The sequence below is a fragment of the Rhynchophorus ferrugineus genome, unplaced genomic scaffold (assembly GCF_030347505.1).
Source record: "Rhynchophorus ferrugineus isolate W39M unplaced genomic scaffold, kcgeb_rfMv2 rfM6, whole genome shotgun sequence".
Lineage (NCBI taxonomy): Eukaryota > Metazoa > Arthropoda > Insecta > Coleoptera > Curculionidae > Rhynchophorus > Rhynchophorus ferrugineus.
The window spans coordinates 19,645,082-19,671,055 of NW_027472585.1; the positions used below are offsets into that span (position 1 = coordinate 19,645,082).

Sequence of the window (25,974 nt, forward strand, 5' to 3'; positions counted from 1 at the left end):
GGCAATTGAATTTCATTGGTTAGTTTAAATTATCATTACAGGCACCTGTAATGATAATATTTAATTAGGATAGTATTTCATTAATCGAAGATTTCATACGCATCACGTGACTAATTTCGGACGTCATATTCTACTGACTAAAACCAAAATGAAATGAAACCTATTCAAAATAATTATGTTTTAAGTTGATGGCACTTTACAAACAACTTTTTAAGGAGTAATAAACAACAGCATAACATCAAAAAAAGTACTGCCACATATACAGGTAATATTGCAAGTAAGAATTATTATATATATTTTTATGATTCTGCTATTATGTTATATTATCTAAATGTTATTTGACGGTACCAGGAAGATATTTCTAGACCTTTTATTTATTGTATCTAATTTTTTTTTTCATTAAAGAATGTACATAACCAGATATAATGAAATTTCTCATTTAGATATTGCCAGGAAGGTCTTTTTTAACATTATTGTGCACAACATACTGAGCAACATCAATGTAATGAGAAAAATAGTTAGGTGTTGCTTGTTCTGGCGGATGAAAAAAATAAATAGAATTACAAAGAGCATAAATGGAAATTTTTATAGATACATATATATTCATAGACAAACAGTTTTTATAACATTTAAGGTAATAACAATGTATAATTAGAAAATAATTAGTTATCAGATTAGATATTGTTTTTCGATGTATTTTGAAAAAGTTTTACACAAGTGTTAACTACTGTTTAAATAAAATCTTTTATTTATATTTTATTTTTTAATTTCTCCCTGAAATATAAATAATATTTTTACTCCTATTTTTCAATTTCTCCCTTTAGTATTTCCCCGTTTTGCGCGCCCTCAAGTGACTCGGACGAACAATACTTGGTTACAAATTTATACAAGGAATATCACATTCTAAGCCTGTGTATTCGGTGGTTAGGTCAGAGGCTATGTCAAGTAAATATCAGAGGTCAGTCACGTGATTGTACGGTCTCACATTACGTATCTGCATGATAAATACTTTGCTTAAAAACCAATCAAAAGTCTAGAATTTTCTTTTTCTTTCTAATGAAATAACCGAGGTAAATAATTATCTATATTTCTTTGATACACAAGTAACCGGGTGAAGTTTTAGCCCTTCTTAGACGTATTTTTACAACCACACAAACAAAACTTATATCTTAAAGGGAAAACATGACAGTTTTGGTTTTTTTCAGACTGTAATATACACATCAAATTCCGAGTTATAACTACTTGAAGAGCCACACTAACATCGAAATACTAGGAAAGGTTTAAAAAAAAGAAGTGAGCTATGTTCAAAACTCCAACGCACATAAACAATAAATATCTGTACTTAGATTTGAATCTGCGAACAATGAAGTTGAAATTGAGGAATTGAGAGTAGACCAGACCAATACATTAACCACTTTGACGCTGAACTGCAGGAAGTGGGCAGTTTAAGATATTCTCACCTCAAGAGAAATACTATACCAGATATAGCATCAAGATTTGAAGATATATGTTGAGGATGGCATCAATAGGTACACAAATCGGCTAATGATATATCTACGATGAAAATCTATATGATATTATTGTTTCAAAAACAGATTGCTAAGTGATACATACCATACACATCTCCAATATATCCGAGTGTTATCAAACGTACCTCTCTGGATCACCCTCAAAGAAACCGATTTCTTATGGCATACCCAAGACAATTCGAAACTCCAATTTCCAAACCCACCGTCTACAAAATAAACTGACCAGAGTCAATAACTTAACATACTCAGCTGGATACGGTAAACAAATGTGAATCTACGTAAACGGACGCGAAGCACTTGGAACTGATTCCTAACACGAGTCAGAACTGGCAGCGCGTCGGCCAGAGCCTCAAATATTTGTTTACATACTTTGTGTCACCGATCTGACGGCTATTCCTGGTTACTTGATTTGGACTTATTTCGTTTTATTACAATTTATTTATTTGGTGTGAATATTACGCAAACATTTTAGGCCTAAAAACTTTTCCTCAATATAAACTTTATCCGTGCCAAAAACTTGGCCTTAAGTCCAATCAACCGTCATCCGAGTGGACTGCACACGATAAACCCGCTCCAAAGCATGGGAAAACGTAACAGTCGACTAGCAAGATTATGGCGTCTGTATTTTGGGATGCGCATAGAATAATTTTCATTGACTACCTTGAAAAGAGAAGAACCATCAATGGCGACTATTACATAGCGTTATTGGACTGTTTGAAGAACGAAATAGCTGAAAAATGGCCGCATGAGAAAAAGAAAGTGCTGCTTCACCAAGACAAAGCACCGTGTCACAAGCCAGTGCAAACTATAGAAAAAATCCATGACTTGGGCTTCGAATTGCTTCTTCATCCACCGTACTCTCCAGATCTTACCCCCGGCGACTAGTTCCTGTTCTCAGATCTCAAAAGTATGTTCGCTGGACGAAATTTTCGTCGAATGAAGAGGTGATCGCAGAAACTTAGACCTATTTTGAAACAAAGGACAAATCGAACTACAAAAACGGTATCTAAAACTTGGAGGGTCGCTATAATCAGTATATCACTCTTGAAGGGAATTATGTTGAATAAAAAAAACTAATTTTGACAAAAATATGTGTTTTGCTATGGTAGGCCGGGGACTTTTCAATTGACCTGTTACACTGCATAATAATTTTCCAGATAAAATATTAAAAATAAAAAGGTACGCTATATACTTTGAAGACAAAAGAGATAAACAGAAACATTTTAACAGAGAAATACTCAAAAGTTTGCTTTCAGTAAAAGAAAACAACAAGACAGAACTCTGATAGATCCTATTAAATTGATGGCACTAAACAAATATGAAGAAGACAAAAGACTGAAGAAGTATTTTTTATTTGTTCCAAAGTTCTTTGTTTATGATTTTGTATATATAATATTTATATTTTCTAGATATATTTATTTTTGCAAATTATATCTATTTCATTATTTGAATTTTATTTAATAAATTTATTTCAGAAATTAAATTGTTTTTTATATAAATTATATTGTTCAATTAAACATGGCGTTAGGGCTGCCACGTGCTGCACCTGCCTGGTAAATTTTATCAAAGAACTACTAAAATGTCTTCAGAGCGAAATGTTTTTTACAGGTGCCTATAATGCATATTTAAATTGGCCAATCAAATTACTTGAACGGTCGATATAACCCAATCTGGATGTAGGGTAAAGCAAAACTTTTCGCGAGAGGCTTATATGACTATAGGTATAAGATTCATAAATACGATTAATGTATCATTACTTTAGTTTTTAGTACACTCCTGGTGTCTCAAACATATCAAATTGAAAAACACACTTTCGAATGATTACAGAAAAACGCTACTTTTTCACGCATCTGACACAGATTTAGACAACGTTTCCACCTTCAAGTCCAGTAATCGAACAATACCACCGTCACCAATACGTTCGGTTGATATCTTGAACATCGACTTGGCCTTGAAATACCCTTTCGAGAGTGTTCACTGGTTTTCCTTGATACAACATTCATGATCTACGATCTCCATTGTTTGTTTAATTTATCTCGCACGAAATGAAATCTCTCTAGTAAAAAAACCGCGATAAGAGGGATTTTGTGAAAACCAACAGAATCCCATATCTTTGGAATAAATTGAAATATGTATATGTAAAACAAATATAGATATATCATTGATATTAAACAAGGGAAATTCTGCAAACCATGCCACGAATCACAGCCTACTAATTAAATATATTTCTTTAACATTATTAAAAACCATTTAATATTAATATTTTTAGTCAATATTTCGATATATCGATATTTTTGTCAGCCGATATTGTTTGAAAAAAATTAAATATATTTTTTAAACATTATTAAAAAAATTACCATTTAATTATTTTTGATACTTTTTAAATTGACACTTAATTTTAAAGCTTTAATAGGTTTTGTTACTTATTTGTAAGGGATAATTATTCGATTTTTTTTTCTCCAATATATCGAAATATTTTTTTTATTATCGTTTTCAATATATATATGGATATTTTTCTAGGTGGCCGACACCACTAATCTATATCATTTTTATTTGTTCATTTGGCATTGCTAATTGAAATATGTAAAGCAAATAAGCAATAATCATAGATATAGTTTTGATATTGAATACGGATATATATGCAAGCCAAACCACAAATCATAGCCTACGCTGCATTTAGTTATTCAATTAGCATAGCTAATTCATATCTATACTTTAAACTACTGTTGTAATAACATTAGATTATCTTACAAGCTGCTGAAAGTAAACAAAAAATCGTAAAGAGAATGTGCACGTGTCATACCAGTAATTCAATTATTATGTTACAACCTTTTAAAGCAATATCATAATGAATTATTTAATAAAAGGCAACATAATTTGACATGTTTGCAGAATAGTTATTTAAAATTAACGAATATATTATGATTTACAATTTAATTTGTAAGCATATTTTTATATAAAAACCTCTAACATTGTTATAGTTATCGAATTAAAAATAGAAAACTAAACAGGTAATGAAAAGGAGGTCAATGATATGAACTAACCAGAGAAAACGTACATTTATATAAATATAAACTCCAATGAATTCAATGTCAGCACCTATATATTTTGTTATAGGCATGGAGTATTTAATAAATTATTTTCTTATCTCCTACGGTACACACAAAAAAAACTGCACGAGTAAACATGATTACGACAGATAACAAGGTGAACTAAAGCGACCACTTAAACCCAGAGTAATTACAAGTCAAATAATTACTGATGAATTAGATTTAAAAAAACAAGCTAATAAAATAAAATCACTTCACAAAACTGACACCCCGAAGTCTCAGCAAACCTCACAAAAGCAATAAACGTGCTTAAAATAGCAATTGTAGTTATAATAGGTCAATAAAACAAATTCACTACAGGCAAAGATATTTTATTAAAATTCGAACTTCAAGCAACGCCTACTCACCTTATTGATTTTTTTACGATACGCTTTTGTTTTGGGACGGAGTCGTCTGGCAAACGGAAATAAGTTCAGATTGAGTCGTGTGGATTTGTTGTTTTGGCGTAAGTTCAATAACATGACGTTGAAAATCGTGCGCAAGGTCGACAGGCTGGTTTTTTTTTGGTTATTGGTTGTAACGGTTTCTTTATTAGCATATATCGTCGATATTCATTGCAAAGAAAGTTTAATTAAATATCAATAGCTATATATTTTATATAAGGCTACATCTAACCAAAAGATGTCTGTAGTTTAAAACAAAATTATACCTAGTTTAATATATTTTCAGAGTGGTTAAAAACCTCTAGCTTTATCTCATCTAGAATTAGTGGTCTATTTAAGATTAAAATATAATTGTCACAAAAATCGGAATTAGATAACCTAGTTTTTAAGAAGATATTTCATTGTCAATTTCATCGGATTAAAGGCATTAGTTAATTGATACCAGTTTTTACTTTCCTACGAATCTTAACCGAATGAAATAGTGATTATTATCAGATTATTCAAAAAATAACTTAAAAAATCACTTTTTTTCTCTAATTTTTATTTTAAACATAATGGAAAAAATAAGTAACCTAAAATTACATTAAAATAATATTAATGTCAATGCCAATATCAACCCAACCTTCAGAATGAATAAATATTTTTTTTTCAACAAGCAGTTTAAATAACTAAAAAGTTTTTCTTCGTCAACATTGATAACATTTTAATTGTTATTAAGCCCAAACGGCCAATGCACATCATAGACACAGATTAAACGGACTTATAATAATTATAACCATGTTTCATTCGTCTAACTGCATGAGTACATGGGTTTTGTACATCTTTTGCCTTTTAGGTAATACAACATAATAATAGCATCATAAAAGTAAATATAACATTTCTTGAATGCAATATTAAAACATATACACTTGATTTTTAGTAATTTTGGTGTTATACTGTCTGGTCATTATCAGCATGAAAGTGAAGATGCATGAGTCGTTAATTTCAAAAGCATCCGTGAAGGACCATGTGTTATAATATTCAGTTTTCAAACCAGTCAATTCCAGTTCCAACAAATTAAAAACGGTTTCTCGCTAGAGGAGATTCTTACGAAAAATATTTAATTGTATATGAAAATTAACACTCATATGATTTTGAATTTTTTAAAATATTCTAGTCTTCTTTTTACCAACGACGATTTATTGGGACTGGATCTACAGTTTAACGTGGACTCCGAACCACGGTCCTCGGCATTAAGCCTACCGACTGGCCAGTAACCAACTTAGAGACCATCCCAGACAAGACATCCGGTCTTATTTGAATTTTAACAAATTTTTGTATTTAAACAAATAATATTTACCTTAAAAGTTACAATACAAAGCCATAACAACAAACTTTCTTATAATTATACAGAAAAATAGAAAAAAAAAGCAATACAATCTGTCACAAAATTTCAAATGGACAGGAAGAAAAGGAATCTGTCATATTTTTACCTACCGCCCTCTAGTGAATCCAACGCGCAAAAGATGTTTACAGCTGTGCCCCTTTAAGTGTCCATTCTATAATTCTATGTGTTGTGATCATAGATGACATTGTATAATAGCAATTACAGTTTGTAATTGTTAAAGCATATTTCTTCTTTTTTATTCGAAACGTTATAGCCAAAAATTAAATGTCACTAGTTTTTAGGGATTTTCTACTTAAAATTATAAAGAATATTTAATTGTCGAATGACAATGAAGTTGGTATTAAGTAAATTTTTTGAGTTTGTAACGTTGCCACTTGTCAAAAATTATACATATACTAGCGACCCGCCCCGGCTTCGCACGGGTGCAATGCTGATACTAAATTAAATACACTGCAGAAAAAATATGAACGTTGTATATAAAAACATAGCGGCCCGCTCCGACTTTGCACGGGCATAAAATATATATGCCTATGTCACTCAATGAAAACATGATTAAAATCGATCCAGTATTTTTGGTTCATTCATTACTGCCCTTGACCTGCACGCATTAAATTTAGAATAAAACAATTCCTCTTCCCCTATACTATACTTCCCCTATACTATACATTACACATTTTTAAACGCAAATTTTAAATTTGTAATATCTCCGAAAATATTTGTTTAATTTACATGCTGTAAGGAACCATATTGATCTATATTAATTGCACACTGTATTTAAGGTACTTAATTCGATAAGGATTAATGCCGTATTGCTTAAAATAGCTTCGTAAATAAGCCATTTTCTCACGTAAAAAGTAAACAATAAAAATCGTTAATGTGGGTTATCCCTAAAAGATAAACATATACCATCGCGGACTTTTTTGTAGACCTTTTTATGGTATACAATACTGTAGTACATTAATTTGATCTAACTCGTAGGGTTAGGCAGCGTTTTTGTTAATTGCTAAATAAGCCTAAAAAATAGGTTAATTTACGACATCACGTTAGAAATCTCTAAAATTAGCAATGTTGCCTTAATATATTATGCATGTATTATACATATAAACGTTCCTCTTGAATCACTCTATCTATTGAAAAAAACCGCATCAAAATCCGTTGCGTAGTTTTAAAGATTTAAGCGCACATAGGGATATAGGGACAGAAAAGGCGACTTTGTTTTATACTATGTAGTGATTTGAAGAATATAAGTATAATATTAATTTAACCTAATATCATATAACCTAATATTTCCGCTGAGAGTCAGGTTAAAATGTTTTTATATATTTTTGATCCCCTATAATATAAAAAAAAATAATGTGAAGAACCTTTCATAAACATATCAATTTAAAAAGAGAAAAGAGAAAATAAAACAGTATGTAATTATTTATCAATACAGCAACACTAGAATAACAAACCAAAGTTATAGTTCTCGTAAATTATTCGTATACGTGAAGTATAATCTCTAGAGTAATATAGTATATAAGTGAAGAGGGCACGTGGTTAAGTCAATAAAACTATAGGAACGATTAAGAGTTTATTAGAGGAAACTATCGTTAATAAGCTACTCTAATGGTCGGAAAACAATGAATGCCCCGAGCAGAAGTTCCTTCAATCGGGATTATAAATCCCCTCCATCCCTCTATGGTACGCTGGTGGAGCAGGCTCCTCATTTGCGGCCCCTCCATCGGTTATCCTGACAGGGGGAGAGAAAGCCATTCTAGTATTGCTATTTCTCAGAATACCCGAAGGAGATCTCATCCCGACCAAAAGTGACGCATGCTCACGTATATATTATTTAATTCATAAATTAACGTACAATCTCACTTGAAACTTAATTTATTATATAAGCTTATATATTATGTCTAAGTTATTTAACCTGTCATAAACAAATTTAATTATAATAGGAAAAAAAGAAAATAAAGCAACATGTAAAGTAACAAATATAATTTATTTGTTAATATACAAAAACGCAAGCACCCATTTATCTTTAAAATTACTCAATAATATATTCTACACATCGCTAAAAATACCCTCATTTTTTCCTCATGGAATCTCCCGCAAAAACAGTATGGAAACCCCTGTCTCAATTCACTCAATAAAAGTAATGAATGCTATTCAAATCGATATGTATGTCGATAAGCCTGTGTGTGTACAGTATACACACAATTCATAACTTGATTCTTTTAACATTTCATATTGTCTTTCATTTTTATTATGATTATAATTCATGCTTCAACACTCAAATTCAATTCGTTTGCTAGCTGAATATTACATAAGTATTTATGAGTCAATAAATCTAGTCTCCTCAAATTTTCGCTACTTAAATTAACTCATGTTTCATCCAATATAGCATCTATTTCATTTTTTCCAGCTAGTTTCATCATATTTTTATTTGATTTTAATAACATGATTGATCAATCCACTCAAATTTAGAAGTAGTCACATTTTTACCAAAATAGGAACTAACAAACTAAAAGTCTTCAAGCGAGTTTCATGAGCTTCAATGTTTCTTGTTCAATTTTAAGGCTGTGGATTGATTATATGATCAACGAGCTCCAATTCTGATGAGATATACTCCCATAAAGGACATAAAGTCATGTTTATTTATACTTTTATTTTCACTGAGTCAACTACGTATAAAGTATGAAGAATTCGGTATAGAATTGAATCTAATTTGCAATATTAAAATAAAAATTGAATGGATTCTCACCTCATATATCTGTTTAGATTTAGTGTTATAATAGTTTTTTGAAAATATTCACAAATTGATGATTTATCCATTACTTACTTATAATCAAAATATAGATAATACAAGAACAAATAAACTATAAATAATTCTCAATCTTACAAAACAGAGCTTCTACCAACACCAAAGTTGAATCCAAAATGGCTGCTGTAATACGTTGGATTAGAATTGGAATTAGCTGTCGAACTCCTGAATGCTTGTAAATGGCAACGTTGCATAATCAGGCGGAAACTACCGAAATTTTCAGAATACGGTTGGGATTCTCCAGAAGTAGCCACTCCTGATATAATGGTTTAATAAAACACGTCTCCATCGTTTCTAAGTTCGTTTTAAACTCGAAGCGGACTTTCCCTGCCCATTTTATTTTAATTAAAAAGAGATATAATACTGTCTAATGTTTTAGAACATGTATTCGAATCAATCTATAAAATCCTATTTGGATTGGTAAAAAATGTCAGAAATCAGCAAACATTATATATTAAAAGCCAAATTTGGTGCGGCAACATATAGACGACGCTGACGTCATAAATGTTGACACGTGCGTTCACCGTTTTATTGGACATTCTATTGGACATCTCATTTCCTCTGTATTATTCATTTTTCATTCAGGAAGATGAACACCCTAATAATATAATTAAAAAGTCTCTACGTAAAAGTCAATATCAGTATCAACCTATCCCTCATATTAAAATTGGTTAATTAAGCCTGACGTCATCTACTTGTCTTCTGTATATATTAATGTAAATTAATACCGTTTTTTTTCGAATAGCATATTAAGCATATTAAATGACGAAAACGTTTTTGTTTATCAACATTTCCGACATTTTAAATTTTATTACATCGCCTGAATATTAAAAATGCTTATAGTTTACTACACAACTCATAAACATACACACATGCAAAATTTACTACTGACAATGATGACATAATATTACGAGTGGCGTTATTCTAAAGCACAGAACCGCTTGATTATTATGCACATATGTTTTTAATTAACATAGCCAAAATTAATACTAATTAAGATCAAACGGCAACAACAAAGGTTATCATTAAATATACCAGGACTGCACATAAAACAGCAAGCGTCCTAATTTTTCAAGATTGAAACAATTCATTTGTTCTCAGCGACAACACCTGACATGACGTTGAGGGTGACGTGCTTTTTTCGTGTTTTCTCCAATATTATACCGAATAAGACCCCCTGTCACGATTATTTCTAGTTAAAAGTATCAAATTTATTATCTCTAAGTATTAAAATAACGTATGAACATTTTAATTGCACCAAATTTGATATAAAAATGGATTTTCAAGTTATTTTATCGTTTAAGGATGGCTTGATAAAATCGACGAACCTTTTCCCAGTATTAATGAAATAAAATGACCTTGTTATTTTTTGCTAGGTTAATAGACAGAAGCTTATCGATGAAAAACTGTACTTGTTTTGTTTTTAGTGATTAAGAAATATCTTAGAATTATATTTTCTGTTTATCTGAATTAACAGATGACTATTAATATGGAAACTTTCAAAAACTCGCAATTAAGATACCACCAGCAGAAAATACGTCATATAATCCCTGATTTATAGTCATCGAATATGTTTATATTGACAAGGTATTTATTGTACTGAAAATACAATTATTCATTTCTTAAAAGAATTGGTAATTTACCATCCAATTTTACTATTAGTCATAGATACATTCCATATAAAAGCGATACTTAATGTAAGTTGGATGTTATACCGGTTTTGTTTTGGACAGATCTGGTAGAAAGAGTACATCAGCACATATTAATAATAATCATCTTTCAAACCATCGCTAGTCTCGCATAGACCTTGCAGGCCGAAATGTTTATGTGCAATTTGATAGTCGTTTGTGTGTTTTCGGTTGTCCGGGCCACGCAGACCCAACTTTATGAAGTGCCCAAGCCCAAGATCGAAGTCCATCCCAAGGGGTTTACCGTAGCCATACCGGATGAGGAAGGCATCAGTCTGTTTGCCTTTCACGGCAACATCAATAAACCGATGGCTGATCTGGAAGCCGGTCAATTTTCCAAGGACATCCTGCGGAAGAAGAATCACGAATGGGTTTTCAACGAAACCCGCACCAAGTTGAAAGAGGGAGACGTGATTTATTACTGGTTGTTCGTGATTAAAGACGGGTTGGGATACCGGTACGACGATGGTCAATACAGTGTGACCGGTGAGTACTAATCCTTTCTTTACATATGATCTAACCAGCACCTTCGCCATATATCCTATTAATAATTCTAAAAATAATTGTAATACTTTATCCACAAAAGTCAATATAATTGTCTAAAGTACTGTAGCTAAGAAATACAGCATTCAGTTAAACCTTTTCTCAATGTATTAAATTCAATTTTTATACTTTAATATATTTTTTATATTTTTATATTAAACTCAATTCAATTAAATTATTATTACATTTACTAAATTATAAATAATTATCTAGATGGCAATGTTCCTTCTCCATATTAACGCTGCAGTACTTATTTTTTCATAAATGTATAGATACTATTTAATAAATAATTTCATTATTTAAATTACAGATATTATTACAACCACCACATCTGCCTCAGTGGAAAAAAGTGATGGAAAGCCTGCCTCACCTCCTTCTTTGCAAGCGGATCTATGTTGTGAACTATACGAAAACTCCACGAGACTACAGAAGGATATGTTTGCACAAATCGTGTCTCTGGCACAAATCCATAAGATTTTGTTTGCCTTAGTGGAGAAGAATCCTGATCTAGCTACTTTATTGATTATCTCCGGGCATAATTCCCATCCGCACCCCGCTGATGTTTTTGTTAACGATATTATTCAGCATAAATTACACCTTCCCCATATTAAAGTAGAAAGTGCTGACAGAGGTTTCGACAATGTTATTGCATTTAAAATGAAAACATTAAATGATAAACTTAAAGTAATTTTGGCAAGCGATAAACTGAGAGGTACACCTAATGAGCTAATTTGGTAGAATATAACATATATAAACAAATCTGTATTGTTTTTATTAATTAAAATCTACAAATACCTATGTTTTACTGGTTGCCCCGTTTATTTTATCTTAACCAAATTTTGATTTTAACAGCTGGTTGAATAAAATATTTTAAAACGTTCTGTAACCAGCAAAAGCAAGCCCTTGTCTTAATTCACAATGTCAAACAATGCCAATCTTGCTTTCATATTAACTATTAATAAAAAATTGAGATGAAATATAATATCTAATTTTTATACATTATTTTACCAACAAAAAAGTAATATCCGAACAAGTTGGCAACGTAGCGTATCTCCAAAAGTTTAGATGTGCTTTTAAATTTTAAGGTTAGTACCTTTTTTCTATGGTTAGTACTCTAACCTCAAATACATTAGGTTATATTAATTGTAAACACGCGTATTTTCTGCTTAAAATGAGATCAAATGTTTTAAAAAAGTGATTTAGTGACATAGGATTCAGTCAGTGAATATTGAGGAAATGAAGAACAAATCGACCAAACACAAAGAAACCAACACTTTTAAGGTAATACAACGTATCTTATATTGTATAAAGATAATTTAATATATCGTTTTAGTTTCAACCATTCTCTGAACGTATATCGAATATAGATGTCGATATATTCCATAAAGTTCGGCACGAATATGAACAACAGTCTGAAGAAGGCGAGTGTTATTTCTATCAAACTATCCAGAAATGGGATACTCTAAATTTAACTGAGGCTTATAATCAGTTTAGAAGAGAGTTGAGGGTACAGAATTATATAACTTTACCTCAGTTATTGTTAGATAAGGATCGTGTTATTGAAGTTTTGGTGAAACATATAAAACTAAAGAATCCACTATGTTTGCAACCTCTTCTAGAGTAAGTGTATTTTTATGTATTTAGGAATATTATTTAAAAAGATATTTGTAGGATTGCTGTGGCGTTAGCACAGGATTTGCAAAAGGAATTTTACCCATATTATGATCAGTTCCTTCAGATATTGATAGAATTGTTGAATACGAAAGATACAGAGCAATTAGAATGGATTTTTACATGCCTTGCTCATATGTTTAAATTGTTGTGGCGACCTTTTATTAAAAATATCAATGAAATATTTGTGTCCTTATTACCACTGCTATCTGATGACAAGCCTTATTATATTAGTGGATTTGCTGCAGAAAGTTTTGCTTTTGTTACTAGAAAAGTAAGAGATAAAGAGGCTTTTTTGGATTTGTTAATAAAGCAAGTGGAAAAAAGGGATGATGTAAGTAGTAGTGAAATAAATTATTAATGAATATTAGTATTAGTATTTAACATTTTTAGGGATTTGCTGGCTGTGGAAGATTGCTATTTGAAGTTATAAAAGGAGTAAATGGACAGTTTCATAGCTGTGCTGAGCACTTTTTACCATTTTTTCTGGAATCTTTATGGAACAATAAATTTTCAAATACAATCTTATTCCAAATAAATGAACATATCATAGCTAATATTGCTATGTACATAAACCCTCAAAAAAACTCATTAATATGGGAAATTTTACTGAAAATCCTATCCAATCTAGAGGAACAACATAAAACTGGTTCAAATATTAATGAAAACATAGAAATGATTCTAAAGTTACTGGGACAAATGGTTGAATACAGAAATGGAAAACTCTTACAAAATGCCTCACCAGTTGTTCAGCAAATTGTCCGATTAATTTCTCTTGATAAATTAAGTGAGCCTGTTTTATTGGTGTTGATACAGATTTCTGTGTCTGTTCTTTTATCCAAAAACATCCGGCTTCCCCAGGAGCAAGCTTCGCAAATAATCAGAAACACTCTTGCTTTGAATGACAAAAAGTTGCTCTTATATTTTGTAGATAATGTAGAGAGTTGTTCATTCTTTGAAATGCTCATTCTTCCTAGTTTTCTAAGAAAAATTGGTACCTATAAGTTAGATACCGAGTGTTTGAATATCTTAACCAAGTTAGTTTTGATAAAATCTCCTTTGTGTTATGATGGTATCAAGTTGCAGGATTGGATCAAGTATCCTTTGGATTTTAAGGATTATAGTGAGGATGTTGCAGTGGTTTTTGATGGAATTCTTTCAGAAGAATGGGAGACTAACGTGGGAGGTTATTTTTCGTCTCTGGTCTGTTGTCCTCATTTGGTGTTAAAATCAACAAAAAAAGATGCCATTGTTGGACGTATATCAAATCATTTGAATATATTATTAGACTCATTCGAATCTTCTGATGACAACACCTTAGTAAAAAGATTGTTTATACTAAATATCACAATAGAGACTTTGTTTCATTTAACTGGACCATCGGTAATAAAAGAACATTTCAACAAAATTCTGTCTGTTCTATCTAAGTATCTGACTGATCTTCCATATATTATTTCTCTGAAAATAGTCAGCCTATTAGTCACAATGTTAAAAGACGATGAAGATATCATTACACTGGACCTCTTGAAGACGATTGATTCGACGTGCAATGTTAATTTCACCAGTCCATATCACGAGGTTAGTATATTAATGAATTAAATTGAAGTTAAGTTTTTTTTTTAATTTAATTAGTTTACCATAAAACATGAAAAACCTCCAATTAATAATTTTATAAAAACCGAATTGTAATGAATGAACTGAAATGACCAACTACATCATAAAGCTAGTATGTTCATGAATTTAAGTGTATTTTTACAAAAAAACTATGTAAGGGGATATTTTTTAGCCCTATTAGAATTTTTTTGTTGATATATTCTAAATCAGATAAAAAAACTCAAAAGGATTAAATTTAATTACTATTAATATTAATAATTTAATTATTGCTTTCCTTAAGGCTGTTATTCTAGATCGCCGCTTTAAAAATTAATATTTGGGATTCTTATATTTAAATGAATTAAATTAGTTCAATTAATCCAAAAAAGTAAAATAAATATTTAATATGTTTTTATTTACTGATATTAAGGTTGTGCTTTTAGATCAACGTGTTTAAAAAATACTATTTTTATTTTTAGTTAATACATATCTCACAAAAAAAGACAATAACAGTTTTGAAAATATTTACTACATATATCTACTATTATTGTAAATTAGTCTTTTAGGTTTTCATTGCGGTTGTTTTAAATGTTGTACGTTAAATCTGGTTTTATGTTTCAGATAAGACTTTTAACCTCCCATATCTACAGTGCCTTTGAGTCACTTCCATGTTTCAATTTGAGACACTCAAACGACCCGGATGTGCCTCAGGAAAAATGGAAAGTGTTCTCGTTGTGTTACGAGGTCGAATCTATCGAGAGCTCGGTGCAAACTTATCGGGAACAATTGCAAAGGCTCGAGAAGTTGAGTTTTGACAAGCCCCAGATGATCATGTGCAATAAGACTGATTTTAGGACGATACCGATGAGGTATCTGTGCGGCGTCTTGTACATGAACTTCCAGCTGTTGTGGGAACCCGTTGTAAATATCATCGAGAGTCACGCCCATGGGTTACCAACAGATGTCTTCTGGCCGATTTTCGGGGATGAGTTGAGAAGCGTAGTGCAAAATGTCAAGAAACCTGTTACGTTCGAGGTAGATGTATTGGAAACCGACTTTAACATTTTACAAGAACAATATCAGGAAAGCCAAAAGGTTTCCGGCAAACCTGACTTCCTGAATTATAGAAGGTTATTGTGGAAATCAATGACCTCATTTGCTGATGTCGCTGAAGCCCGAACCAGGGATCTATCGGAGTTGTTTCTAAATTTTATCGAGTAAGCTGGTTACTGGTTTCTATTGAGCAGATTGTAAAGATGTTTCTTTTTGTAGGCATGAGTACACCAGGAAAAATGCAGAACTGGCGACGATGTGTAATATAAAGGAATTTTCTGATGAGAATAGCCCTATAGATACCCAAGAGGAAGAGGATGATGATGCTAAACCCAGAATTGAACCAAACGAATTGGGAAAAATGGGTCGGAAAACTGTAATCAGGTAAGTTTGTTTGTGCTTGGTTTGATTATATTTAACATGATATTGAATTATCTAGGGTACTCTTAGAGAAACTATCCGTCTTCTCCAAATTTCGAAGCCCCAAATCGGCGTATCGAGAACCCGAACTATACCAGCTCTATTTTGAGCTCTTGAAGCACAAAAACGCCTCAGTTCAAAAGGCAGCTTTAGATTGTGTCATGACATACAAATTCAAATATCTAGTACCTTACAAGGAGCACCTATATAACTTGGTGGATGAGAAGAACTTCAAACACACCTTAACCAGTTTCCGTGTAGACAAAGAGACCTCTGATATCCAGCTGGAGCATCGAGACAATCTAATCCCGGTGATACTGCAAATAGTCTTCAGCAAGATGAGTACGAAGACGGGTCTGCGGACTGGCGGTAAATCTTCCGGTCAGAACAGGAGACATCTGATTTTGCGGTTCCTGGCCGGATGCGAAGAGCGTGAAATGATAATTTTTGTCCAGAAAGCATTTCACGCGTATTCTCGCTTTATATTGGACGACGAGGAAGAGTTGGTTGACTATGTGGCCGGTGAAGTTAATTTGGAAAAATGTCTAGCACCCAAAAAAATGCTCAGTACTGTAAATTTGGTGAACGTGATTTTAGATCAGTTCGGTGGACTTATGGGTAACAAACTGTTGGGTTATCTGTTGAAAATTCTCTTGGCCATTGGTGCAATGATTAAATCCATCGCCGCCAACATCGAGCAGGTTCATTCCGGGTATTTCTCGATGTTGAAGAACGTGAGAACATCCATCATCAATTCGGTGGAGCAATTCTTCGAACGCTTCGATCAGTATCCATGGACGAAGGCCCAAGTTAACGCCGTTTTTGCTGTATTTGTTTGGCCTTATCTGGACAAGTTGAACATTGAGGGTATCCATAGTCCGACGGCGTTATTCAAACTGTTCAAAACCTGGGCGTCTCATCCTCGTTTCTTCAAACTGTTGGTCAAACACAGGCAGCAGGACGCCGATGACTATATCCTGCCACATGTCTTTAAGTTGTTGCTGAATGAAAAGAGCAATGCCTCTGTGTCCAACGCCATCCTCGAGATGGTCGAGAGCATGTTGAAATTCGAGCAGGGATCAACTGATATGGACCTGGATATATCCAACGTCCGGCCATTGGATGAAAAGATATTGAAATGGGTTCAGATTAACGATAAATTAAACTATGGTAGCTGTATATTGTTGCCATACGTTCCGGCCGTTTTGGAGAAGATCAAAAAGAAGCTGGAGGGGAAGCATAAGACTCTGAACGCGCGCGAACTCTTCATCTTATCCAGGATATCGGAGCTGGTATGGGAAAGCGACATCAGCGATACGATATTGCACCTGCTCCTTCCGCTTGCTTTGAAACGGTGCACCAGCGACGAGGACATCGTCCAACAGCTGTTCACCACTATTTACAATCTGATTCGAAACGTCAACGACCCGAAACTGCATCTACCAAACATCATACCTCTTTTCGGTGAAGTTCCGCACCCATCATCCAGGAAAATTCTTTTGAAAGTACTGGATAGGGTTTCTGAGATCTCTCCGGACTTGGTCGGATTGGCGCGGCTGGCCAGCGAGCTCAACGCTTTCGACTCTAAATGGATCGATCAGCCAGATTTCGAACGCAGACACAATGCGTTCAGACTGATACAGACCGAGATCGATGCGGATTCAGTGGATGTACTCCTGGGCACATTGCTGATTCATAACTGTTTTTATTTGATGAAAAGCGAGAAAGATCTGGCCTTAAAAGACAGTTCCTCTCACACGTTAAAGATTTTGTGCCCTTACTTGATAAAAAAGTTCGGAAATAACCATAAAACTTTGGAAAATGTTTTGACGAACTGTGTCTTTGTACTGATCAAAAAAGGAATGAGATCATACCATAATGCCGATTTGAGGAACGAGTGTATCTCACTACTGGGTTATCTGGCAAGGGAATGTCCAGAAAGCCATTTCATTTTACGAGACTTGAACAGATATGCCAACAAAGAAGATCTGGAAGTGGACTTCTTCGAGAACTTAACCCACCTCCAGATTCATAGGCACGCCAGGGCGATGTTAAAATTCTGCCAAGTCACCAGAGATCTCACGGAGTGTCCCAATTCGAAGTCCCTGACTCAATTCCTTCTCCCCCTGGCCTCTCACTACTTGTGCTCGGAAAAGTTCCAAGGAAAAAATGCGGTCATTGACGCCGCCATCGAGATGATGGGAGTGATTTGCCGCATATTACCATGGCATCAGTACGAGGGTGTACTGAAATTTTGCTTGTTGAGACTGAGGCACAAGATCGAGTTCCAAAAACAGTTGGTGCGTTTGACGGTCACTATTCTGGATGCCTTCCATTTCGACTTAAGCAAGGGACACGTCGATATGGATCTGTCGAGGAAAAACCTTCCGAAGGAAGAGGAAGTAGTCACAGCTACGGAGGATAAGACTGAAGAGGCTGACGAAAAAATTCAAGATGATGCTGAGGCTGATGTGGAAGTCGAGGATGTCTTGGATGAGGATGTCGACGAGAATGACGATGAAGAAGGTACAGAGGATAACAGTCAGAAGATCACCGAGAAAATCACTATATTGTGTAAATCTACAGCGACAAGAATTATTAAAACCATTCAGGTAATCGAATCCTTTTTTTTGTGGAATATTGTAACTCATAATTTCTCTGTAACCTTAGACTGTTTTGTTGCCGCAACTACATCGGGTCTTGGCTCAATTTACCAATTACGAGACCGCCCATAAGGTGAACAGGAAAAAGACAGGGGCAGAGAGAGAAGAAGAAGATATGGCTAGAGTCCCTATATCTTTAGCTGTGGTCAAGTTACTCCAAAGATTGCCAAAGGAAATTTTAGATCATAATTTGCCGGGGTATGTTTTTATTTTTCAATTTAACCTTTAATGGTTACAGAAGTGGTGTTCTGGTCTAGAAACATTATACTTATGTGCTGTTTCAGTAGATGTCGGGGCTGATTAATAAAACAGCTTTTAGACAAAATTCAAATTTTGCTTCAACAATTACTTCTTTATTTGAACAGCAACAGCAATTAGTACAAAACAATTCGAAACAGGATGTTTTTATCAAAGTTTTATTGAATGGCTACTACACTCTTCTACTATTTTAAATTTTAACTATGTTTAAGTACATAGTAAATTTTCGCTATTTAAATATTCTGAGTATTGAAAAATCCTTTTAAAAATATATTCAAAAGGTTTTTATTGAAAATATGTAAGTTATTGAAAAGATCAACAAAATTGTAAACTGTAATATCTCACCATCATCAGAACATAGACTTTTTTACCAAAGATTATGAAAATAAAAATAAAAATATGGGTTGTTTCAAGTAAAGAAAAATCATTCTACAGTTCTGATATCTGCTTCAGTGTCCACCAAAAATGTAAACAGTGACAGTAATGAATTCATTACTTAATTAAGTCATTAAAATCTAAGGTTAAATTTTAAATACTTTAAGGATTTTCAGTAAATCAATTTATCATATAAACATATTTTAATAAAATATAATTTAGAAAATTTGAATATTTTTTTAGTCAATTAACATTTTTAAATAAAAAAGTACCTAGGGGGCACCCGGGTTTGAACCGGGGACCTCTCGATCTGCAGTCGAATGCTCTACCACTGAGCTATACCCCCATCTAAATAATTTGTTTCTAGATCTCTTTTAATACTAATGGTTAACACCCACAAGAACAGCCTACATATTTCGAATAGTAATAATAAAATATTTATTGCTTTTTAGAGTATTTTTGAAACTATGTTCATTTTTGAAATCTCAGCTGGAGTCTGTGAGAAGAATTGCTCGAGAAACTCTGCAAAATATTATGATTACTTTAGGTCCGAAGTATCTCCAACTCTTGTTAAGGGAAATAGCTCCACTCTTGAACCGAGGTTTTCAAGTTCACGTTCTCGTATTTACGGTTCATGGAGTATTGAGTTGTTTAAAAGGAACCTATGAAGAACGAGACATTGACGAAATACTTTTGACTGTGTTGAATGTGAGTAAATCGATTCTTTTTTATATATTTCGCGTTTTCTGATTGTTTATTTCGTTTCAGCTTTGTATGGCTGACCTTTTCGGCATCCTGTCGGAAGAAAAAGAAGTGGTGAAAATTACCGCGAAGGTCTCTGAAGCTAAAGCTACCAAAAGCTACGATACCTTGCAGATACTCGCGCAACATATCACCGAGCAGTGCCTGATGGATATTATCCTACCCATCAAACAGTACATCGAATCCTCGCACTCGTTCAAGACCATCCAGAAGGTGCAGGAAGCTCTGCGATTCATTGTAATGGGACTGGTGGAGAATACCTTCATTTCCAGCGAGTCTTTGTTGAAATTTGCTTATGGCACGTCAGCGCAGAAGATCGCTGAACTTTTACCTCGCAAAAAGAAGAAGCAGGAGGAGGAAGACAAGGAGAAACAGGCGAGAAAACGGGAGGATTGCTTCATTATACCCAGGATTCCGGGCAATAGGACTCAGTACAGGGAACTGAACGTTAAAGTGGCCTCAAACACCAACAGTTACGTTTTGGTCGAGTTCGGTTTGAGATTGTGCCTAGCCCTGCTGAAGAGGGAGAAAATAAAAGATGTCGTTTACAGGCCATACATAGATCCATTTGTGGGTATTTTCCAGAGTTCTTTGAAATCAAAACATGTCAAGGTAAGAGTTGGAGTTGATGGTACTGACATTCAATGACAATCTCGTGCATTTCCAGTTGTGCACGGTGACGTTGCAGTGTCTTCAGTGGGTAATGAAATACGAGCTGCCATCCATGAAAGCGCGCATTAAGTCGATCGCCAAGGAGATGTTTGCAATCCTGCATAAATACGCAGCTTCCGGATTAAGCAAAGGGGATAATTTCGATTTGGTAGTCTCGGCATTCAAGGTAACTATATTTTAACTTTTTTTTTTTGGCGATTTTTCTATATCGATTGGAAAATATGATGGTACTAAATCGACATTATAATGATGTCTTGGATTTTATTTTAGTTCAACAAATATATGTAATGAAACGATTATTAGCAAACAATATGAGATTGATCGTTGTTAATACTGGTGGTCTGAGTCAACAATATCCACAATGGACATTAACATTACACCAGATACTATATGCTGTAAAATTATTGACATTTTGGAAATTATATTCATATCTTTTCCTAGAGAAATCTATCACGTTTTTTGTTTCCAAATAAATCAAAACTAAATCGAACTAAAATGATTTCATTTCAATGATGATTAATGTTTTAAGAAATTGTGAATTTTTTGGCTTTAATTAATATTTATCACCATCTTATCTGAGAGAGTCTTTGTAGAAACCTCGGAAGCAACAAAAATATCGATATTTTACTTTTTAAAATATATCGATACTTTTTAATATAAAATTAAAATATAAGGACCAGAAAAGGAAATTGGCCACGACAAATTTGATAAAGAACTAAAAATCTCAATTTTAACCTTTTTAATGGTCTATATTAGGGATGTCGGCCGCCGAGAGTAAAATATCGATATTTTAAATAACATCGATATATCAGAGAAAAAAAAAATTCGATTTTTTTACAACAATCAGGAAAAATATTGATATATCAGCTCAATAAAATAACGATATCCTAACGTTTTCAAATATAGCAATGTTTTTAATATACCTTTCGAGTTAAGTACTAAAATGAAGTAAAGCCTTAAAATTAAGTACCGAGTTAAAGTTTATTAAAAATATTTAATACGTTTTTAAAGCGTTTAAGAAATATCTTAATTAAGGAAGAATTAATTCAGTTTAAAAAATATGGACTAACATAAATATCGATATATCGGTCAATAAAATATCGATATTTGTTGAAAAATATATATGGATCGATATAAATCGATATTTTTTCAGCATCTTTACTCTGAATTTTTTATTGATATTTCGATTCTGGTTTAGATCATACAAGGTGTTTTTAAAAAAATTAATTTTTGATTTTTATAAAAAAATATTTTAAATCCCCTCCAAAGTCATACTTCGTCCATACTTATGTTTTCTTCCAATCCCCAGAGCATTTCTGGAAGTCGTTTTTTTGAGGTAGCCTTGTGATCTTTCAACGATTAATGTTTAGTCTTATTTGCCTCCTCAAGTTGTTTTAATTTTATCAATTGACGAAATTACGCAGTGCAATGTCTAGCTAATATAGAGACTGGCGTATGATTTTTTTACACTTTGGGCAAAAATTTACAAACTAGCAGTGTGGTATATTATTGGAACTTAAAAGCCATACATGGTTTACGTTTTCATTGGTTGTTGATATGCTAGGGCAACCTATGTACTCGTCATCTTTAAGGTTTCTATAGTGACTTTAAAAACATTTATACCACGTGTAATGTATTGTTTTATTCATAGAAGATTAACTGAGAGCAATATTTTAAGATCTTTATATCACTGTATCCTAATTTTCTGGTTCATTGTTCCTAACACATTCAAAATCATCGAAATTACCAAAACGGAGGTGACAAAAATGTAAACAACCAATATGAAAATTTTAGTAATATTTTCTTATAATGCTTGCAAAGACAACACCTTAAAAATGGTCCTAAAGATCAGATCAGATCAGATCAATAAAGCTCAGAAAATGTCTAAATTCCCTTCGTTTCTTTAACATGCCTCGTATTTGTCATACCACAAATATATTAACATTACCATATTTCATGCATCATGGTCAAAAAATTGAACGCATGCATAGTGTTTTTCATGTTTTTCATTATAATTTTCATGATGATTAAAATCCATCTTGATAGGCAACGGCAGTGCTGGTCAGGGACGTACAGTATCACGTAATCGACAAGAACCAACTCAAGATCCTGCTGCTTTACGTCGAACAAGACATGCACGATCACGATCGACAAGCCACCGCCTTCAACCTGCTGAAGGCCATCATAGCCAGGAAACTGACAGCTACCGAGATCAATTCGGTCATGTCGAAGGTGGCTGAGCTGAGTATAACGTCCGAACTGAACCACGTCCGGACCCAAGCAAGGTACTTGTCTCCCATCGCGATTCTCTCCCGGCTACAACTGATCTATTTTCTTTTTCAGAACGGTGTTCCATCAATATTTGATGGAGTATCCCTTGCAGGACACACTGGAGAAACACCTGGGATTCTATTTGTCTCAGTTAAGTTACGATCTGCAACATGGTAGAGAATCTGCCATCGACATGATTCAGACTTTGATTCATACCTTCCCACTGGTAAGTAATGTATTAGGTGGTTGAAAAAGTAATGAATGTTTTAAATTTTTAAGTATATGGTAGAACATAATTTTTTTAAAGACGTTTTCTTATAATGAAATAATATTTAAGCTATATAGCGGACGCAGTAACATTTTTAACTAATGTTTTAGCCAAATTGTCTATGGCCTCTAGTATAAGACCAATTTTGGAATGCTTAATGAAGTTTCTTCTTGTGCACAATTATTAATACGTTTTTACTAGCCGTTGTAGCCTGATCTACAATTTGTACATTAATTTAAAAACTATAGACCTTCAAATAAAACAGCCAATGCGCTTCATCAAAATTTATAATGCAACGTTGCCGCACTGAACTTTTTTACTTCGTATTTTCGTTTGACTTTGATCATAAAATTTATTTTAATATTATAGTATATCTAATGCATATTTATTGAATAACTTAAACTAAAGTTAATTAAATAGCGACAACCGTTTGTAGGTTAGCGTTTTATTATATTTACATTGATATATGACATCGTTGTCGACCAGTAGGGTAATGTTAATTATTAAGATGAGAAAGAAACATGCTGCGAGTTTAAAAGGGATTTTACGTTTTTTATAAACCGAATTTAGCAATAAGTTCGACGGTGTTAATGACGTGCATTGGCTGTTATTGAACTATAGATATATATCTCATACGAGAACCTATCGATCTTTATTTAGCTCCCCATAGTAATAATGTTCATGTGTTAACTGCTGTTTTACCAGTTAAATACTCTATTATTATTATTATCTATATATTCTATATATTATTATATATATTATTATTAGATTCTCTCTTCATGCCTCCTTACTTAGGGCTTTATTTTGAAATATTTATATTTTATTTATATTCCTTTTCACGGAACTTTCCCATTACTGGATTTTATAGGTCCATATATTTTAGAATTTACTTATACAACAGCAACTTATTTACATATAATTAAGATTTTCTTCTAATTGGCTAATATTTGTTATATTTCAATATCTTTTAAATGCTGTAAATAATATGAAATGATTGATGAAGAAAATTTATTGCAACAATATATAAGTCAAAATAATCTTAGATTATTTTTTTTCTACATCTAACAGTTTACATATAACTGATATTATCGTGATGTTATTTTAGCCAGTACTGAAGAATCATGCAGGAACCATGCTAATATCGCTCGGAGCTAGGCTGGTGAACGACGATGTCCCAGAGTGTAGGAAATTAGTGGCAGCTTGCATCGCCATGATGCTGTCCAGACTCTCCAAAACCGATCGGGATCCTTTGTTCGATGTCTTAATTTTGTGGATGAAGGATTCAGATGTAATACTTTTTGATTATTACACTTAAATAAATAACGAATATATTAATGTTTTTACAGTTAAACCATCAAAGACTCGGTGCCCAAATTTGTGGGATATTCGTGACCGTGGAGAAAGAAGACTTCGAAAGCCGCTTGCCTGTAGTAACACCGCGCATCCTCAGACTGTTCAAGCTCGCTAAAAAAACGCCGGGGAAGTTCGTTATGATCCCTAAGGAGAAATCGCTATCGGATGTCATGCAAAAGATTCAGGATCACCACCACTATCAAGTCATGCAGATGGTCCTGAAAATATGCGCCGTCTGCCCGTCCTTCTTGAAGCAAACCAAGGATATTGAATTGCTGGCTTTCCACGCACAGTCCTTGCTGGCCTATCCGCATGACTGGGTCCGATTATCAGCCGCTCAGTTCCTGGGCTTCGTTCTATCCTCCACGGACATCGACCACCTCGCCGATTTACTAGTGGAGAGCAAGTCGGGAGAAGGCTATCTGTGTGAGGAACCAGAGATGTACATCAAAAACCTCACATTGGATTTGTGTGATCAGTTACAACCCGGCGACATCAAGAGCGATCTGGCCGAACAAGTCATTAAGAATCTGGTGTTCATCGCGCGAGTCTTACAAAAAGTTCCTCACACATCTGAGAAGAAAATCAACTTGTTGTGGCTGGCTAAGAGAATGAGGAAGATCGTCAATAGCGAGGTCATCGAAAATGTATCTAGTATTACGTTAAGAACCGAGGTGTTCAAGTGGATTGCCGGTATAGTCACAGTGCTGGACACAGATAACGTGAAACCAATTCTACACCATCTCGTGGCACCGTTGGTTCGAGAACTGATCAGTACAGATGAGAAAAACGCTCCTATACGACAACTAGCCAAAGAGGTCTCCAAGCATCTCAAGGGTAAGATCGGCGTGGAGCTCTACACTCAAACCTTGCAGAGTTTGCAACAAAATCTGGAGGTTAAGCGAGCGGAACGCAAAAGATCAAGGACGCAATTGGCCGTCATCGATCCGGAGGCTTACGCCCAAAAGAAAATCAAGAGACACGAGAAGAAGAAGGTGACCAAAAAACGGAAGCTGGAGGAGCTCAGGGGGAAGAAGAACTTTAAGCGGCGGAAAGTTGTCGATCTGGAAGATAATTCGGACATCATTTAAGTTAAAAGGAAGAAAATACGATAGTTTGTGATATTAAAGTTTTTAAAAAAATAAATACAGTTGATTTTTTTGTTT

General features: G+C 33.5%; 3 protein-coding genes and 1 non-coding gene across 5 annotated transcripts in view; 2 read left to right on the plus strand and 2 right to left on the minus strand.

Annotated features, from left to right (window-relative positions):
• LOC143198433 (facilitated trehalose transporter Tret1) overlaps positions 1–5,077 on the minus strand; it is a 52,180-nt gene extending 47,103 nt beyond the window's left edge. The window contains exon 1 of the mRNA XM_076407631.1: positions 4,987–5,077. The gene's annotated coding sequence lies outside the window, so the exon portion shown is untranslated. The remainder of the gene's footprint in view (positions 1–4,986) is intronic.
• A 5,856-nt stretch (positions 5,078–10,933) lies between these two features.
• Positions 10,934–12,254, plus strand: LOC143198631 (beta-1,3-glucan-binding protein 2). Its single transcript, XM_076407972.1, has 2 exons — positions 10,934–11,392; positions 11,760–12,254. The coding sequence occupies exons 1-2, from the start codon at positions 11,038–11,040 to the stop codon at positions 12,185–12,187; spliced, it is 783 nt and encodes a 260-aa protein (XP_076264087.1). The 5' UTR covers positions 10,934–11,037; the 3' UTR covers positions 12,188–12,254.
• Positions 12,255–12,537: 283 nt separating this feature from the next.
• LOC143198630 (small subunit processome component 20 homolog) lies at positions 12,538–25,974 on the plus strand. 2 transcript variants are annotated; one of them, XM_076407971.1, is made up of 16 exons: positions 12,538–12,730; positions 12,783–13,069; positions 13,121–13,454; positions 13,514–14,698; positions 15,335–15,516; positions 15,568–15,930; positions 15,986–16,150; positions 16,206–18,798; positions 18,857–19,047; positions 19,935–20,190; positions 20,251–20,856; positions 20,912–21,082; positions 22,963–23,201; positions 23,260–23,413; positions 24,561–24,743; positions 24,802–25,974. In XM_076407971.1, exons 1-16 carry the CDS (start codon positions 12,686–12,688, stop codon positions 25,897–25,899), a joined length of 8,052 nt encoding a protein of 2,683 aa, XP_076264086.1. In that variant the 5' UTR covers positions 12,538–12,685; the 3' UTR covers positions 25,900–25,974. The 2 variants fall into 2 exon arrangements, with proteins under 2 accessions (XP_076264086.1, XP_076264085.1); XM_076407970.1 differs by having other exon boundaries at positions 15,335–15,930.
• TRNAC-GCA (transfer RNA cysteine (anticodon GCA)) lies at positions 19,757–19,828 on the minus strand. The gene has a single exon. It is a non-coding gene; the product is annotated as a tRNA-Cys (tRNA).

Bases quoted from the DNA above. Each gene is read 5' to 3' on its own strand.
- LOC143198631 (XM_076407972.1), top strand. From the start codon at position 11,038: ATGTTTATGTGCAATTTGATAGTCGTTTGTGTGTTTTCGGTTGTCCGG. The intron at 11,393-11,759 runs GTGAGTACTAAT...TTTAAATTACAG, and splicing joins TGGTCAATACAGTGTGACCG to ATATTATTACAACCACCACA.
- LOC143198630 (XM_076407970.1), top strand. From the start codon at position 12,686: ATGAAGAACAAATCGACCAAACACAAAGAAACCAACACTTTTAAG. The intron at 20,857-20,911 runs GTAAGAGTTGGA...GTGCATTTCCAG, and splicing joins TGAAATCAAAACATGTCAAG to TTGTGCACGGTGACGTTGCA. The intron at 23,414-24,560 runs GTAAGTAATGTA...ATGTTATTTTAG, and splicing joins TGATTCATACCTTCCCACTG to CCAGTACTGAAGAATCATGC.